The sequence below is a fragment of the Pantherophis guttatus genome, chromosome 2 (genome assembly GCF_059756535.1).
Source record: "Pantherophis guttatus breed Tessera chromosome 2, ASM5975653v1, whole genome shotgun sequence".
Lineage (NCBI taxonomy): Eukaryota > Metazoa > Chordata > Lepidosauria > Squamata > Colubridae > Pantherophis > Pantherophis guttatus.
The window spans coordinates 255,677,819-255,692,500 of record NC_142064.1 but is presented as its reverse complement, the minus strand read 5'-3'; the positions used below and the strand labels follow the sequence as shown (position 1 = coordinate 255,692,500).

General features: G+C 41.3%; 1 protein-coding gene across 1 annotated transcript in view; it reads left to right on the top strand.

Annotated features, from left to right (window-relative positions):
- Positions 1-5,125, top strand: part of LOC117667928 (sperm acrosome membrane-associated protein 4-like) — a 33,958-nt gene extending 28,833 nt beyond the window's left edge. The window contains exon 3 of the mRNA XM_034421541.3: positions 1,084-5,125. Coding sequence (XP_034277432.1) covers positions 1,084-1,295 — 212 coding nt within the window. The 3' untranslated portion in view covers positions 1,296-5,125. The remainder of the gene's footprint in view (positions 1-1,083) is intronic.
- The last annotated feature ends 9,557 nt before the right edge of the window (positions 5,126-14,682 follow it).

Here is a 14,682-nt window from a genome sequence, read left to right as displayed (position 1 = left end):
GACGGAGACAGACAGCATGGAGATGAGGTCTTCTTAATTGCCTCTCTCTATATATATCTCCATGCTGTGTGTCTCCATTTCCACCCTAATGTTGCTAATTTTAACATTTTAACTTTTAACACCTAATGTTTTTCATGTTTTTAAACCTTCTAATTCATTTATATTGCTATTTTTGACATTGCAAGCCACCCAAATTCTCTTGATAGTAAGATTGGCGGCATATAATTTCTAATGTTTATGTTTTTAAGCAGCTCAGAGTTACCTCCGGTAAGAAGGGCAACCTATCAATTTTACAAATAAATAAGATAAAATAATAAAACAAAAACAAAATAAATAAAATAAAAAATAAAATAAATAAAATAGAATAATAAAATAAAGTAAAACAAAACAAAACAAATAATAATAAAATAGAATAATAATAAAATATAAAATAATAAAATAATACCCTGTTTCTCCCAAAATAAGACATTCCCTCATAATAAGCCCAATCAGGCTTTTGAGCACATGCCAATAAGGCCAAGCGCTTATTTCAGGGTTCAAAAAAATATAAGACAGGGGAAACACGGTAAATAAAATAAAATAAAGTAAAACAAAACAAATAATAAAATAAAATAATAATAAAATATAAAATAAAATAATGAATAAAATAATAAAGTAAAATAAAGTAAAACAAAACAAAATATAATAAAATATAATAAAATAAAATGTAAAATAATAAATAAATAATAAATAATAAATAAAATAAAAATGTATACCATCCAAAATCAATTTGTGAGTATTGGGAAACAGTCAGGCAGGGAGGAGGGGGCCAAGCGGGGAACCAGACTTATGCTTTTGGATACTACTCAGGGACTCAAGGCTAGTTCCCTGCTTGACCCCTCCTCCCTGCCTAGCTATGACTTTGGAACAGTGAGTGAGTGGATGGTCTCTAACTTTGATATATCAAACAATCAACCAACTCAGTTCTGCTCTCTGCCCTATTTGTTCCCAACAATGCAACGACGGGGTGTTATATAGGTGGCAGGGAACATTATCCGTACGTATTTCTCACCCTATGTCTCTTTCTTTTGATGTTCCACCTAGCTGGTCATAAGCTCATCAAGAAGAAGGACTGTGTCGCACAGGATAAATGCGACAAGAACAGTACCGAGTCCTATTTGGGCATCAAATACGTCACCACCTACAAGTGTTGCGATGGCGATTTCTGCAATTCAGGAGCCACCTTGCCCTCTGCTCACATCTCTCTGCCCATGCTTCTGGTCATCGGAGGCACCTGGTTCCTTCGCTTCCTCTAATCTTCTTTCCAGGAAGGAGAGAAAACACCAACTCTAGAAGATGCCAAAAATTAAGCCTGCGATTCTTCTACTTTTTTTAGCTGAAAGTAACGTCCATGGAACTCCAGTCATGTACAGGATTGTCCTATTATCCTACCAAGCACTGTATTAAATAGACACTCTCGCCTTTCCTTTTTATTCAGAAATGCATTTGTGGCTTAATGAAGGCGTATCCTCTATTTTAGAGCATATGAATGAAGCTTTAGGAGTTGAAGCTGCCTTAATCTTTCTCCTCCTCCTCTTTTTTCATTATCTTCTACCTTTTCAATTCCTTTTCCACTTATTTTCATCCTCTGCAAGCTTCTCTTTAAAACAGAGTCGGAAAACTAGTGTCAGACAAACTACAAGTCCAATAGTCCCATCTAGATCACAGTACCCATCTCCCATAGGCCCCTTTTAAGCTTCTTCACCCCTTGAGATTTAGAATAGAATAACAGAGTTGGAAGGGACCTTGAAGGTCTTCTAGTCCAACCCCCTGCTTAGGCAGGAAACCCTACACCACTTCAGACAAGTGGTTATCCAACATCTTCTTTAAAACTTCCAGTGTTGGAGCATTCACAACTTCTGGAGGCAAATTATTCCACTGATTAATTAATTTTACACTGCTTTCCTCCTCCTGTACTAAAGGGGCAGTGTTGTGTTTCCTCTCCAATTATCTCATTTCATAGGATTCTTCCCAAATATGATCACCAGTTGCCCCTTTTTCCTCGGCATGGGTGGGACCTTCTCGTTCTTCAGCCAACGTTTCTCCTGATGACAGTGTCATGTCTATGAGGGAGATAAGGCAATGGAGGATGAGTTCCCTCAGTGCAATTTCTCCCCATCCCCCACGCTTCCATCCCACCCCCACATTCCCTTAAAGAAATATGATCTGTGGCATCCCTAGGCAGATATTTGGCAGCAGAGAGAGAGAGAAAGAGAGAGAAGTCATCTGAGGCAAGCAACCCACTGGATGGCTAATGAAAACATGCCACGAGCTGCTATTTTGGGCTGACCCTGAGCCAGTTATGTTTTAAAGGCTACATACATAACATTCTGCAGAGGAGGGGCTGTATTGCTTGCTCTTGCACACATCCCTTCAAGAAGGAGAATGGGATTTAACCCTATATATGCCAACATTTCTGCCTTTGTCCCCAAAATCTGCTGGCTGTTTTCTTGCATTTGTATGCCTGCAACATCACCCATATTAGTCTGCCTGAATTCAGCAGGTCCTTTCAAGCACTTTTGCCTTTTATAGATACAGATATAGATTTTACATATATATGTGTTTTTCTATCGAGACACCTGGTCTACCCCAACGTGTGGGAGGGGGCATTCTGCTCCCTTTCGCCCTTCCAGCTCCAATCCAGGAGCCCTCAAGCAGTCGCATTCATTTCACAAACCATTTTATACCAAATTTATATTTTTCTGATAAAGAAATAAAGGGATATAATCGATAATACTGGTAGTCCTCGACTTACAACAGTTCATTTAGTGACCGTTCAAAGTTTCAAGGGCCCTGAAAAAAGGAGTGTATGACCCATTTTTCACACTTAACGACTGTGGCAGCATCCCCATGGTCACACGATTCAAATTGGTAGCCTTCTGCTACCAATAGCCTCTCACCGACCAGTACGCTCCCATAGAGAGGGGCTCCTCAGGGTGCCGTCGGCCAAACAGTGTCGACTGGTGGCCCCCAGGGGGAGAGCCTTCCCTGTGGGGGCACCTGCCATCTGGAACAAGCTCCCCTCAGAGATACGGAGGATCCCGGACCTGCGCATGTTTCGTTGTGCTCTCAAAACTTTTCTATTTCAGCAGGCTGGCCTAGCCTAACTCTCCCCTTTAAAATTTTTAATTCGTGTGATTTTATAAATTGGGTGTTTTAATCTGTGTTTCGGCCAAAATATTTAATAATTTTAAGGGATTTTTTTAAATATTTGTATTATCTGTATTTTATCTTGGCTGTTCACCGCCCTCAGTCCTTCGGGAGTAGGGCGGTATAGAAATTTGATTAATAAATAAATAAATAATAAATTCAGACACATGGCAACTGAACTGACATTTATGACGGCCGTAATGTCCCTGAGTCAAGTCATCCCCTTTGGTGACCTTCTGTCAAGCGAAGTCCACAGGGAAGCCAGATTCGCTTAACGACCTTGCTACTAACTTAACGACGACAGTGATTCACTTAACAACTGTGGTAAGAAAGGTCGTAAAATGGGCAAAGCTCACGTAACGACTGTTTCGCTTAGCGACAAATTTGGGTCTTAAGTGCGGTCGTAAGTCAAGGACTACTTTATTTGCTTCCTGGAATTACCTGGAAGACGATTCTTCGTTTTTCCAAGGTTGAAAATGATTCCCTATTTCCACCTCAGTTGCCAGTTTGTTTTAAAGTCACCATTTGTATACCTTTGCTCTGAATATATGGATTCGCATAAACACTTTCTCCAGTACACTACAAGTTTTTTAAAACATACACATAAGTAACAAGGTTTTTTTTTATAATGTAATACATTTTTACATATACATTCCCCACATGTGTACATCCCTGGGTTTTGTGTGTGGGGGGGGGGGTTTTGGTTTTTTGAGTTGTGAGTAAACAACCATTGAATTTTAGATACCGGCATACATAGTCGCTCCAATTTCCCTTTTTCTAAGTTCAGGTTCATTCAATTTGCTTCAGAACGTAAGATGAACAGATTTCTTCTCATAATCGTTTGTACTCAATAAATGATGAGCTAATTAAATCTCTGAAAACTGGTACAGTTTTCTTCCTGCTTTTCGTTTCTCAAAAGGACAACTTCATTCATCAAACTAAGCATTGCACACACCATGCTGAGATGGTTTCCCAATTTTGACAGAGTGCTCAGAGGTGGAACTGGGAAAACGCTTCCTGATCTTTTTCCCCGAACAGAGAAATCTCATCAAGGAATTTCAGGAAGTTGCAGGCAGTCCTTGGATCCAAAAATGTTAAAAGTTTGGGAGAGTTTTTCTTTGTGTTCCAAACACTCGTTCAACTGTCAACTTAAAGCCTCTTTAAGCCCCATTGTTCATGTTCCTCCTTAGTGAGAATAGATCAAATTACAAAGTAAAGGATATGTTGGTCTATGAAAATTTTATTTGATGGGAGTATAAAGATGAGATCTTCTTTTTAAAAAGGGCTTAGAAAACAGAAGGCAATATAGGGTAAATTGTATAGATGAGGAAGAAGCAAGGAGAGTTGGAAAGAATGGAAAGGTTTAAGACGGGAGGGAAACTCGTGGCCCGTGGGCCGGATATGTCATGAGCTGGTTTAGCGAAGGGGGGAGGAAAGTCTCAATACGTCACGTGACGACATGATGCCATGAATTTGACACCCCTAGTCTAAGGAATGGTGTATGTCTAAATTTAAATTAAATTCATTTCATTTTCTTTTTGGCCTTTAATTTCTTTTGCTTACTACTTTTTTTACTTTTCTGCACTTTATGTAACATGGCTTACCCTGAAAGGGAACAGAGAGATTGATGTGCGTATATTTACTTTTAACAAATGGCTTTTTAAGTTTGTTTGATATTAGAATTTCAAAATGTGCTTTCAAACAATGGAAAAAAGAAATTAAACAACGATAAAACTTCCATAGCAAAAATCCATTCTGGCTACTTTTTAAGTTGAAAAGGAAAACCTAAGTGTATCGTAGTTCTAAAGGAAGATCTATTGGCTGTATGTTTATTCCCTCTTATCTGGAAGCAAGTTCCATTGAACTTAATGGGTCTTACTTCTAAGTAGATATGTATACGTGTATTCGGTAAAAATAAACACGAGTCTTCCACACATTTGGGTTTTATTCCTTTGTTCTCATTTCCACACCAATCACAGCATTCCTAAAATATGGAAGAAACTTCTCCTTTAGAGCAGACATATTTTCCAAAGCATTTGAAGGCAGGCCAAGAAGCAACGGATGGAAACTAATCAAGGAGTGAAGCAACCTTAGGGTTGCCAGGTCTGCTTCCAAAAAATAGCGGACAAGCGGGTGGTGGTGGGGGTTTAAGTAGTAAAAAAATTTTAAAAAATTTACAATTAAATTATATATTTTCTTACAAACATTTTAACACGTATTAAAATAATCACTTCAAAACTTTACTTAAAATTCAAAACATCAAATATATTATAATAATATGTAAAATATTAAATTACATTTTACTTTGCTGTCGTGTGTATTTTTTTATTTGACTGCGCAGCTTTGATCAATTCTTTGTGTTTAAGGAATAATTCTTTAATTTCAGTACAACGTTGAGAAATATTAAAAAATATACAAAGTTCACTTCGAACTGATACAAGCAGTTGGTTACGTTCGTCAGTCCACAAATTTCCCATGACGCTGAAAATTCGTTCAACGTTCATCAGTTGACACAAGCTACAATACATTTTAAAAATGTGAACTGTACATAATTTTATAATATATTTTTATTTTAATCTCACCATTAATTTTTTCGGAGAATCGAGTTCAATGGATATTCGATCTTTGTCTCATTCTAACTCATGAAAAAAAAAGACAAAATGCGATTCTCCTATCCTTATTCTCTTAGATTGTACAGCTTTAGATTACGTACCATTTCATCATAAAGCTTTTGAATAAAAAAAAATGTCCACTATTTTGTGAAAAAAAAATAGTGAACATAATGTGAAAAAAGCAGACTGTCCGCTCAAATAGTGGACACCTGGCAACCCTAATAACCTAGAACTAAGGAGAAATTTCCTGACAGTGAGAACTATTAATCAGTGGAAAAACTTGCCTCCAAAAGTTATAGGTGCTTCAACACTGGAGGTTTTTCAGAAGAGATTGGACAGTCATTTATCTGAAATGGTCTAGGGCCATGATGGCGAACTTATGGCATGCATAACTTTGAATGGTCACTTTATGAACTACTGCAGAGGTGTCAAACTGGATTTCTTCCAGGGCCGGATCAGCATTGTTGTTCTTCTCCGTGGGCTAGCGGGGGGGGGGAGATGGGACGGAGCCTCCTGCAGCACCCTGCCAACCAAAATGGGGTACGGGGGGCCATGCACTGCCCCCTCCCCGGGCCCATTCTTAGCCAGCAGAAGGCCATGGAGGCTGAAATGGGCCGTAGGGGGTTGTGAGTGGCCTCCCCGCACCCCATTTTGGTCGGCAGAGGCACCATGGGCCAGTCCTTTGATATTTCCAGGCCAGGCCTGCGGGCCAGATTTATTTATTATTTATTATTTATTAGTTTGATTTATATGCCGCCCTTCTCCGGAGACTCTGGGTGGCTTACAATGCGTTAAGCAATAGCCTTCATACTTTTGTATATGCCTGCTTAGTAAGGCTTTTGCCCCCCACCCCAGTTCTTTTTTATACAAAGTCAGCTATTGCCCCCACAAACCGGGTCTTCATTTTACCTACCTCGAAAGGATGGAAGGCTGAGTCAACCTTGAGCCTGATGAAAATTGAACTCGCAGTAATTGCAGGCAGCTGGCAGCTAAATATTACTTTAACAGTAGTTTAGTCCACTGCACGACCAGCCTCCTCACCCCGCAGGCCGGATACTGCCCTCAGGCCTTGAGTTTGACCCCCTTGAACTACTGTAAATCAAGGACTATCTTTATCCCTAAGGTTTGTTAAATTCTGGAGATCTTTGGTTGAATCTTCTGCTTTTTAAAAGCTTAATAGCAGCCATCAGTGTTTATATTTCTCAGGTGAAAATCACTTGATTTTACTGCAGGTAATCTAAACAACAGGCAGGTGCTTCTCTGGAATGAAGAGAAGAGAAGAGTAGAGAAGCTTTTGAAAAAGAGAAAGGAAAAAAATGAGGGGGGGTTGAATATTAATCCTTTGCTCTTCCCGCTCATTGTTAGATTTGAAGCACAAGAAAACCACGGATTTTCAATTCTCTGCTTTTAGATTAACAAAATTTGTGTTAAAAATGTATAACGCATTTGCTCATCTTTAATGGATGGAATTTATCGGGGCCAGGTCTTACAACAGTTCATCTAGGGACCATTCAAATGTACAACAGAACTGGGGAATTGAAAGGGAAACAAGAACTTGAAGAACAAGGGATTGAGATGGACTGGTATACCCACATGCAAATACAAACAAGATGCGAAAAAGTTGCAAAATCATATAGTTTTTATTTAGAAATGACAGGTCTGGATAGGATACTCACAGGAACAGATGATAAAATAATCAAAACAATATACAACTTCTTACTTAGTATTGAATTGGAAGAAGAGCAAGTAAAGGAAACAAAGATAGCTTGGGCAAAATTTTTTAGATATTCAATTGAACTAGATAAATGGCAGCAACTATGGGAAAAGAATTATAAATTAACAATGTCCACAGCATTTATTCATTTATTTTATTGAATTTGTATACCGCCCTACTCCCGAAGGACTCAGGGCGGTGAACAGCCATAGAATAAAACATATAAATACAAAATTTAAAATAGATTAAAATGAATTAAATAATTTGGCTGAACAAATTTAAAACCCCAGTAATTTTAAACCAGATTTAAAATTTCCATTTAAAAGGGGAAAGACTTAGGTCAGGCCGGCTTGATGAAATAGGAAAGTCTTGAGCGTGTGACGGAAGGTGCGCAGATCCGGGATCCTCCGTATCTCCGGGGGGGAGCATATAAAGAGAACCAATATAAAATGTTTTATAGATGGCATATGCCACCTGAAAAATTGGCAAAAATGTTTAAAGACAAATCAGCTAAATGTTGGAAATACCATCAGACACCAGGATCGTACTATCATATGTTGGTGGACATGTCCAGAAGCGAGAAATTATTGGATTAGAATTAAAACATGGTTAGAAGAAATGCATTTTGCGAGCTTCTGACCTGCAAAGTCAATGGGGAAGCTGGATTCACTTAACAACCATGTTCCTAATAACTGCAGCGATTCACAAGAAGAGTGGCAAAAAAGCTCATTTAATGGGGCAAAATTAATGTAACAAATATTTTGCTTAGCAAAATTTTGGGCTCAACTGTGCTTATAAATTGAGGACTACCACAGGGGTGGGTTCTAAAATTTTTTACTACTGGTTCTGTGGGCGTGGCTTATTTTGGGGGTGTGATTTGATGGTCATGTGACAATTCTTTAGGATTTAGCAGAGGTACTGGTCTACCAGGCTTTTAACTGCTTGCAGAGTCGTACCGGTCTACCCATTTGTTTTTGGAGTGCAGTGGTCTATCACCACCTTGCCTTATACCGCTGATCAGCTGTAGGGCAGCCCTTTGAAGCGCCACAGCAAGAGTTTAAACAGTTTTTTTCTTTCTAGCCAATCAGCTGGGATTCGGGAGGCAGCGAATAGATAGGGGGCGGGGCCAGGCAGAGGTGGTATTTACCGGTTCTCCGAACTACTCAAAATTTCCACTACCGGTTCGCAAGAACCAGGGAGAACCGCTAGCAACCCACCACTGGACTACCAGAAATACACAGAATCTTGACAAGAGTAGTTTTCAACGGCACTGTTTTCTCTCTTGAATGTAAGTCATAGGCCTTTTCTGCATAGTGAGGTGTAGCTGCAACATTCAACAAAACAATCATTTGTAAAAAAAAAAAAAAAAAAAAAAGATTGGAAACTTCATCTTGTGAAATTGCTCAAGGAGCAGCAGCGCTGAGCTTGGCCACTTTCTAAAATAGCGTGATGACTCAGGGCTGGGCATGGAAACAACATAGCCAGTTCGAAGGCTTAACTCCCCTTTATTATTCCAACTTGCTCTGTTGGGCAACCAGGGGTTGGGAATAACTGAGGCGAGACAGGTTCTGAAGCTAACAAGCCTTTATTGGCTTAACACCGGCAACAGGAACAGAGCAAGATTAGAACGGCAACTGAACAGTTCGTTTGTCTGACAGCTATTTATATAGCAGCTGTCAGACTTGATAAACCAATTGGAGAGTTTTATTCTCCCACCACAAATGCTGTGCGCCTTAGCCAATCAGGAGCTTCCCCATCATTGCATCATAAGTCTGAGGACTTAACACAACTTTTCCCCCCAAAATCCCACCATTCACTGCAAGTCCAGGAGCAAAGCTCTAGACACGCAACCTCCAATAGTTCCTGGCTGCTATTAGTCCAGAGGAGCAGCATAGTTCTTAAAGCAGCCAAAGTTCGGGGAATTTGGTTGCAGAGAGTCCTTGTCACAGGAAGAGTTCCCTGGGACTGCAGCACCACTTAGAGTATAACTGTGTCACTGCGACTTCGAATGTAACCAGGGCAGGCCAGCACCGCAAACAAGGCAAACAAGACAAAACACAGCAAAGTATCCAGATGTCGGTAACAGCATGTGAGACTGGAAAAAGCAATGGTTGTTCCCAAAAAATGCCCCTCCCAACACTGTCTCTTTAAGTCTCATTCCCCAAGAGTGTCTCTTTAAATCTCATTCCCCAGGTGAGCCTTGTGAAGAAGGATGGGGCGCCCTCCTCCCGAGTCGTCGGGTTGCCCTGAGCTGATCCCACCTCATCTCCATTCTCCGTGCTTGGGGATTCGGGGGGGGGAGGTAACTGCTCACTGCCAGAGCTCCATTGCTCCTCTGCTCCGCTACCTGCCCTGTCCCCCTCTCCTAGTCCTCCTCTGCCTCTTCCCCCACTCTTCCCAGGCCGAGGGACCCGGGACTGCCACATCCTGCTTCTTCGGTCATTTGTGTATTGGCCCTAGCTCCGTCTCCTCCTCCTCCTCAGACTCAGGCTCTGATGGGGCCATAATAAGTAGCATGAAATAGGAGGCACTTCACAAAACCAAGAGAGAGTTGAAGGCAGTGGTGGGATTCAGCCGGTTTGGGCCAGTTTGAGCGAACCGGTTGTTAAATTGCTAACTGGCCCCGCCCCTTCTAGGAGTCCCTATGCACCCCATTTTGGCTCCCAGGTAAGTACAGAGTGGCCTACTAGGCCCAAAACAGGGCACGGGGGTGTGGCATAGCCCCCTCCCCCCGTGGCCCATTTTTGCTCCCAGGAGGCTGCAGGGAGGCCTAATGGGCCCAAAACGGGGTGCAGAGGGGTGCGCCCCAGCCCCGTGGCCTGTTTTTGCCCCCAGGAGGCTGCAGGGAGGCCTATAGGCCCAAAACAGGGTGTGGGGGTGTGTGGCAGAGGAGTGCAGGAGGCCAAATGCTTCCTGTCACACTCCCCTGGCTATGCCCACCATGGCTACACCCACCCAGCCAGTCATTAGTGCAGAGAACTGGTTGTTAAATTATTTGAATCCTAGCACTGGTTGAAGGTACTACCTGGCCTGAAAACTGACTTAGTTTTACACTGTATTTGTTTTCCTCTAGGAACTCGGGGTACTGTATGCCAATGTTCCATCCTCTTGATTTTATATTCATCAACAATTCCGTGACCTTGGCTGACTGAGCGTCTAAAGCGAAGGCAGGAAATAAATAAGTACATAAATAATTCAGTGTGGACCTCAACACGAGTTTCCTCCATCCTGCCCTTACAGCGGAATCCAAATATAAGCCAGCTGTATCCTCGTTATGAGCCCCCCCTCCCAGCCTATGACAGAGCCTCTGTCCTTTTGTGCCATGAAGCATATAAACACTGTAGTGTTTTCCTCTAAAATGTATTTAACATTTTTTTAATATAGGAGGGGGAAGACAGGAGATTTCCAAGGTTGGACAGCTTATTTATTTTGGATGGTCTGATGATTTTTGCCCTGGGTAGGGGAGTTAGACTAGGGCAGACTTGGTCAACCTGAGCCACTTTAAGATATGTAGACTTCAATCCCCAGAATTCCCCCAGCCAGTTTTGCTGGGTTTTTTCTTCTGGAGTTGTTCTGGGTCTTTTGGTCTGCTTAGGATGTTTTGAAGGCTTTAGTTGGCTTGTGTGCTATGCAGATTCTATGTGGTTGTAATAGTCTGTTGGTGGCTTCTGAGATAGTCTTGGTATATGGCAGCGTAATTCTTTTTTAGGGTTTGTGTTGGTTGTGCTGTATTGGATTGAGTGGTCAGGGACTTTTTGATAAAGCTGCATAGATATCCTTTTTTTATTATTATTATCAAGAATGTATTAGGTAATAAGTATAAACATAGATTGAATACATAAAATAGAAACAAATAGAGGAAACATTAGGACAGGGATGGTAGGCATGCTGATGCACACCCTTTACAGACCTCTTAGGAATGGGGTGAGATCAACAGTAGATAGGTTAAAATGTTGGGGCTTTGGGCAGTGGTGGGTTGCCCCCGGTTCGCACCGGTTCTATAGAACTGGTAGTAAAACCGGCGGGAGGCTCCGCCCACCAACCCCGACGTCATCAAAATGCTTCTGCGCATGCGCAGAAGAGCGTGCATGCAGCCCCATTGCGAACCATAGTAAAGGTAAGTAGAACCGACCCCTGGCTTTGCGGATGAAACCACAGAGTCAGGTAGTGCATTCCAGGCATTGACCACTCTGTTGCTGAAGTCATATTTTCTGCAATCGAGTTTGGAGCGGTTCACTTTAAGTTTGTATCTATTGTGTGCTCGTGTATTGTTGTGGTTGAAGCTGAAGTAGTCATTGGTAAGTAGGACATTGTAGCAGATAATTTTATGAGCTACGCTTAGGTCATATCGAAGGCTGCGTAGTTCTAAGTTTTCTAAGCCCAGAATTTCAAGTCTGGTGGCATAAGGTATTTTGTTGCGAGCGGAGGAGTGGAGGACTCTTCTTGTGAAATATTTCTGGACACGTTCAATTGTACTAATGTCTGATATGTGGTGCGGGTTCCAGACAGATGAGCTGTATTCAAGAATTGGTCTAGCAAATGTTTTGTATGCTCTTGTTAGTAGCGTAATATTACCGGAGAAGAAGCTACACAAGATTAGGTTTATAACTCTTAATGCCTTTTTGGCGATGTTGTTACAGTGGGCTTTGGCACTTAGATCATTTTGTTGGAATATGTTGTATAGATGCTCTATTTTCTTTTCCTGCTATTCTGGGTTGCTGCGGTGAGTTTGGGCTCGTCTAAATAAAGCCCTTACGCAGTTTCTCTTGTGGGAGGTTGAGTTGTTGCTTTGGTAATGGAGAACCTGGTTAGTATGGGAGGTTTGTCTGTAGACTTGCATTTTTCGTTTGCCATTGTGATCTCTGCTGATCAGGATGTCCAGGAAGGGTAGTAGCAAATTGTTGTTTTTGTCACAAGTAAATGCCTTATTCTTTATTATGTAAATAGTACATGACCAGGATATCAGGGGTTAACTTATTCTTCACTACTTAATATATTCATATTTAACCACTCCCATATCCAGCTCCACCCCATGTATATATAAGGAGCTGTATGCATTCTTTCTGTGCTTCTATCTGTGATTATTCAGTGAATATAGAATGCCTTCTGTAAATAAACAGTGCTTTACTTGAATATCTAATTCTTAATTCATTTATTGAGTCTGATCCTGAAAATATCGTAACAGTTTTCTTCTTCTCTAGTAAATTGGATTCCTTTAAGAATATTATTGATAGTTCTTTGGATGTTCTCTAATTGGTCCTTTTATATTATGGTAAAGATCCATATTTTCAGATGTATTTGTGGAAGTGCTATGGCTTCTAGACATTGAATGATGACCTGCATTATAAGTCCTGAAAGCAATGATCCCATAGGTGTCTCTTCAATTTGTAGGTAAATTTGTCCATCAAATTGGAAGTATGTAGTTAAGCAGAGGTTTATGAGATCCATAATCCTGAATGTTTCGATCTTTGTGTATTTGGTTAAGTGAGTCAGGTGTGCTGTTGAGCAATGCGGTCATGGATTCTTTGGCTAATTCTGGATTTATAGATGTGAACAGGTCTGTGACATCAAATGAGACCATGATTTTGTCCTCACCTCCAAGCTGTCTAACAAAGAGTCTATTATCTGTGCTAGGGAGTGTGGGATTTGCTTTCTGTTTATATATAGTGGTTTGCTTTGCTGAGGTTGGTGAGGGTGTAGTTTTCTCCTTGCTCATTTGTTTATTTATTAAATATCAAATTTAGAAACTGCCCATCTCCCTCATAACGCAACTCTAGATGACGTACAAGTAAAATATAAAAGTAAAATATAGCATAATATAAATATTACGTTAAAGGTAAAAGTAAAGGTTCCCCTCACACATATGTGCTAGTCGTTCCCGATTCTAGGGGGCGGTGCTCATCTCCGTTTCAAAGCCAAAGAGCCAGCGCTGTCCGAAGATCTCTCCGTGGTCATGTGGCTGGCATGACTCAGCGCCAAAGGCACACAGAATGCTGTTACCTTCCCACCAAAGGTGGTCTCTATTTTTCTACTTGCATTTTTTACGTGCTTTCGAACTGCTAGGTTGGCAGAAGCTGGGACAAGTAACGGGAGCTCACCCCATTACGCAGCACTAGGGATTCGAACCGCTGAACTGCCAACCTTTCATTTGACTTCAGTCAAACAAAAAGCACATTCCAGCCATCTCTCTGTCAAGGCCATCTCCTTGGTTACCCACTGTGGCTGAAGGGGAGTGATCTCTACAACCCACGAAATTGCTTCGTTGGAGGATGTGACTGATGACACAAATTGGGGGGAGGGGGGGAAACAGGGTCAGAACCAGGACGTAAATTAAGTGAGGTCAGAGTTGGCTTCACTTGGAACGTGCCGACATGAAGCCTCTAATAAATAACTGGATTTCTTTTGAAGCTTGGCTCAAGACTCATGATTTAATTAGGGCATCGGTCAGAACCCTGACACATGTTTTATGACGCTACAGGTTATCCTTGACTTACGAATACAGTTGTGACTGGACTGTCTGTGGCTAAGCAATGTGGCCATTAAGGGAATCATCATGTGTTCACATCCGATTTTATGACCTCTTTTGCCATGATTGTTAAGCAAATCACCATTATTATTAAGTGAATCACATGGCCATTAAACAATTCTAGTGTATCCCATTGAATTTGCTTCAGAAGCCAGATGAAGATTGCAAATGGTGATCATATGACCCTGAAATGCTTCAACTACCAGAAATACATGTCAGGTGCCAAACACCCAAATGACAATCACATGACATGGACCTGCAGTGGTTGGAAGTGCAAGGATGGGTCACAAACGGGTCATAAGAGCCGTGGTGGCACAGTGCAATACTGCAGGCTAATTTTGCCGACTGCCAAGAGTTTGATTCTGAACAGTTGACTCAGCCTTCCATCCTTCCGAGGTTGGTAAAATGAGGACCCAGTTTGTTGGGGGCCATATGCTGACTCTGCAAACCACTTAGAGAGGGCTCTAAAGCACTGTGAAGCAGAATGTACATCTAAGTACTAGTGCTATTACTTTTGCTCTGACCTGTGAACTTCAACATGGCTGGCTCAGGAATTCTGGGAGTTGAAGTCCACAGGTCATAAAGGGCCCATAGTTGCTCATTCCTGTGCTAAGCTACAGTCAGTGCAACCATGGCTTGTT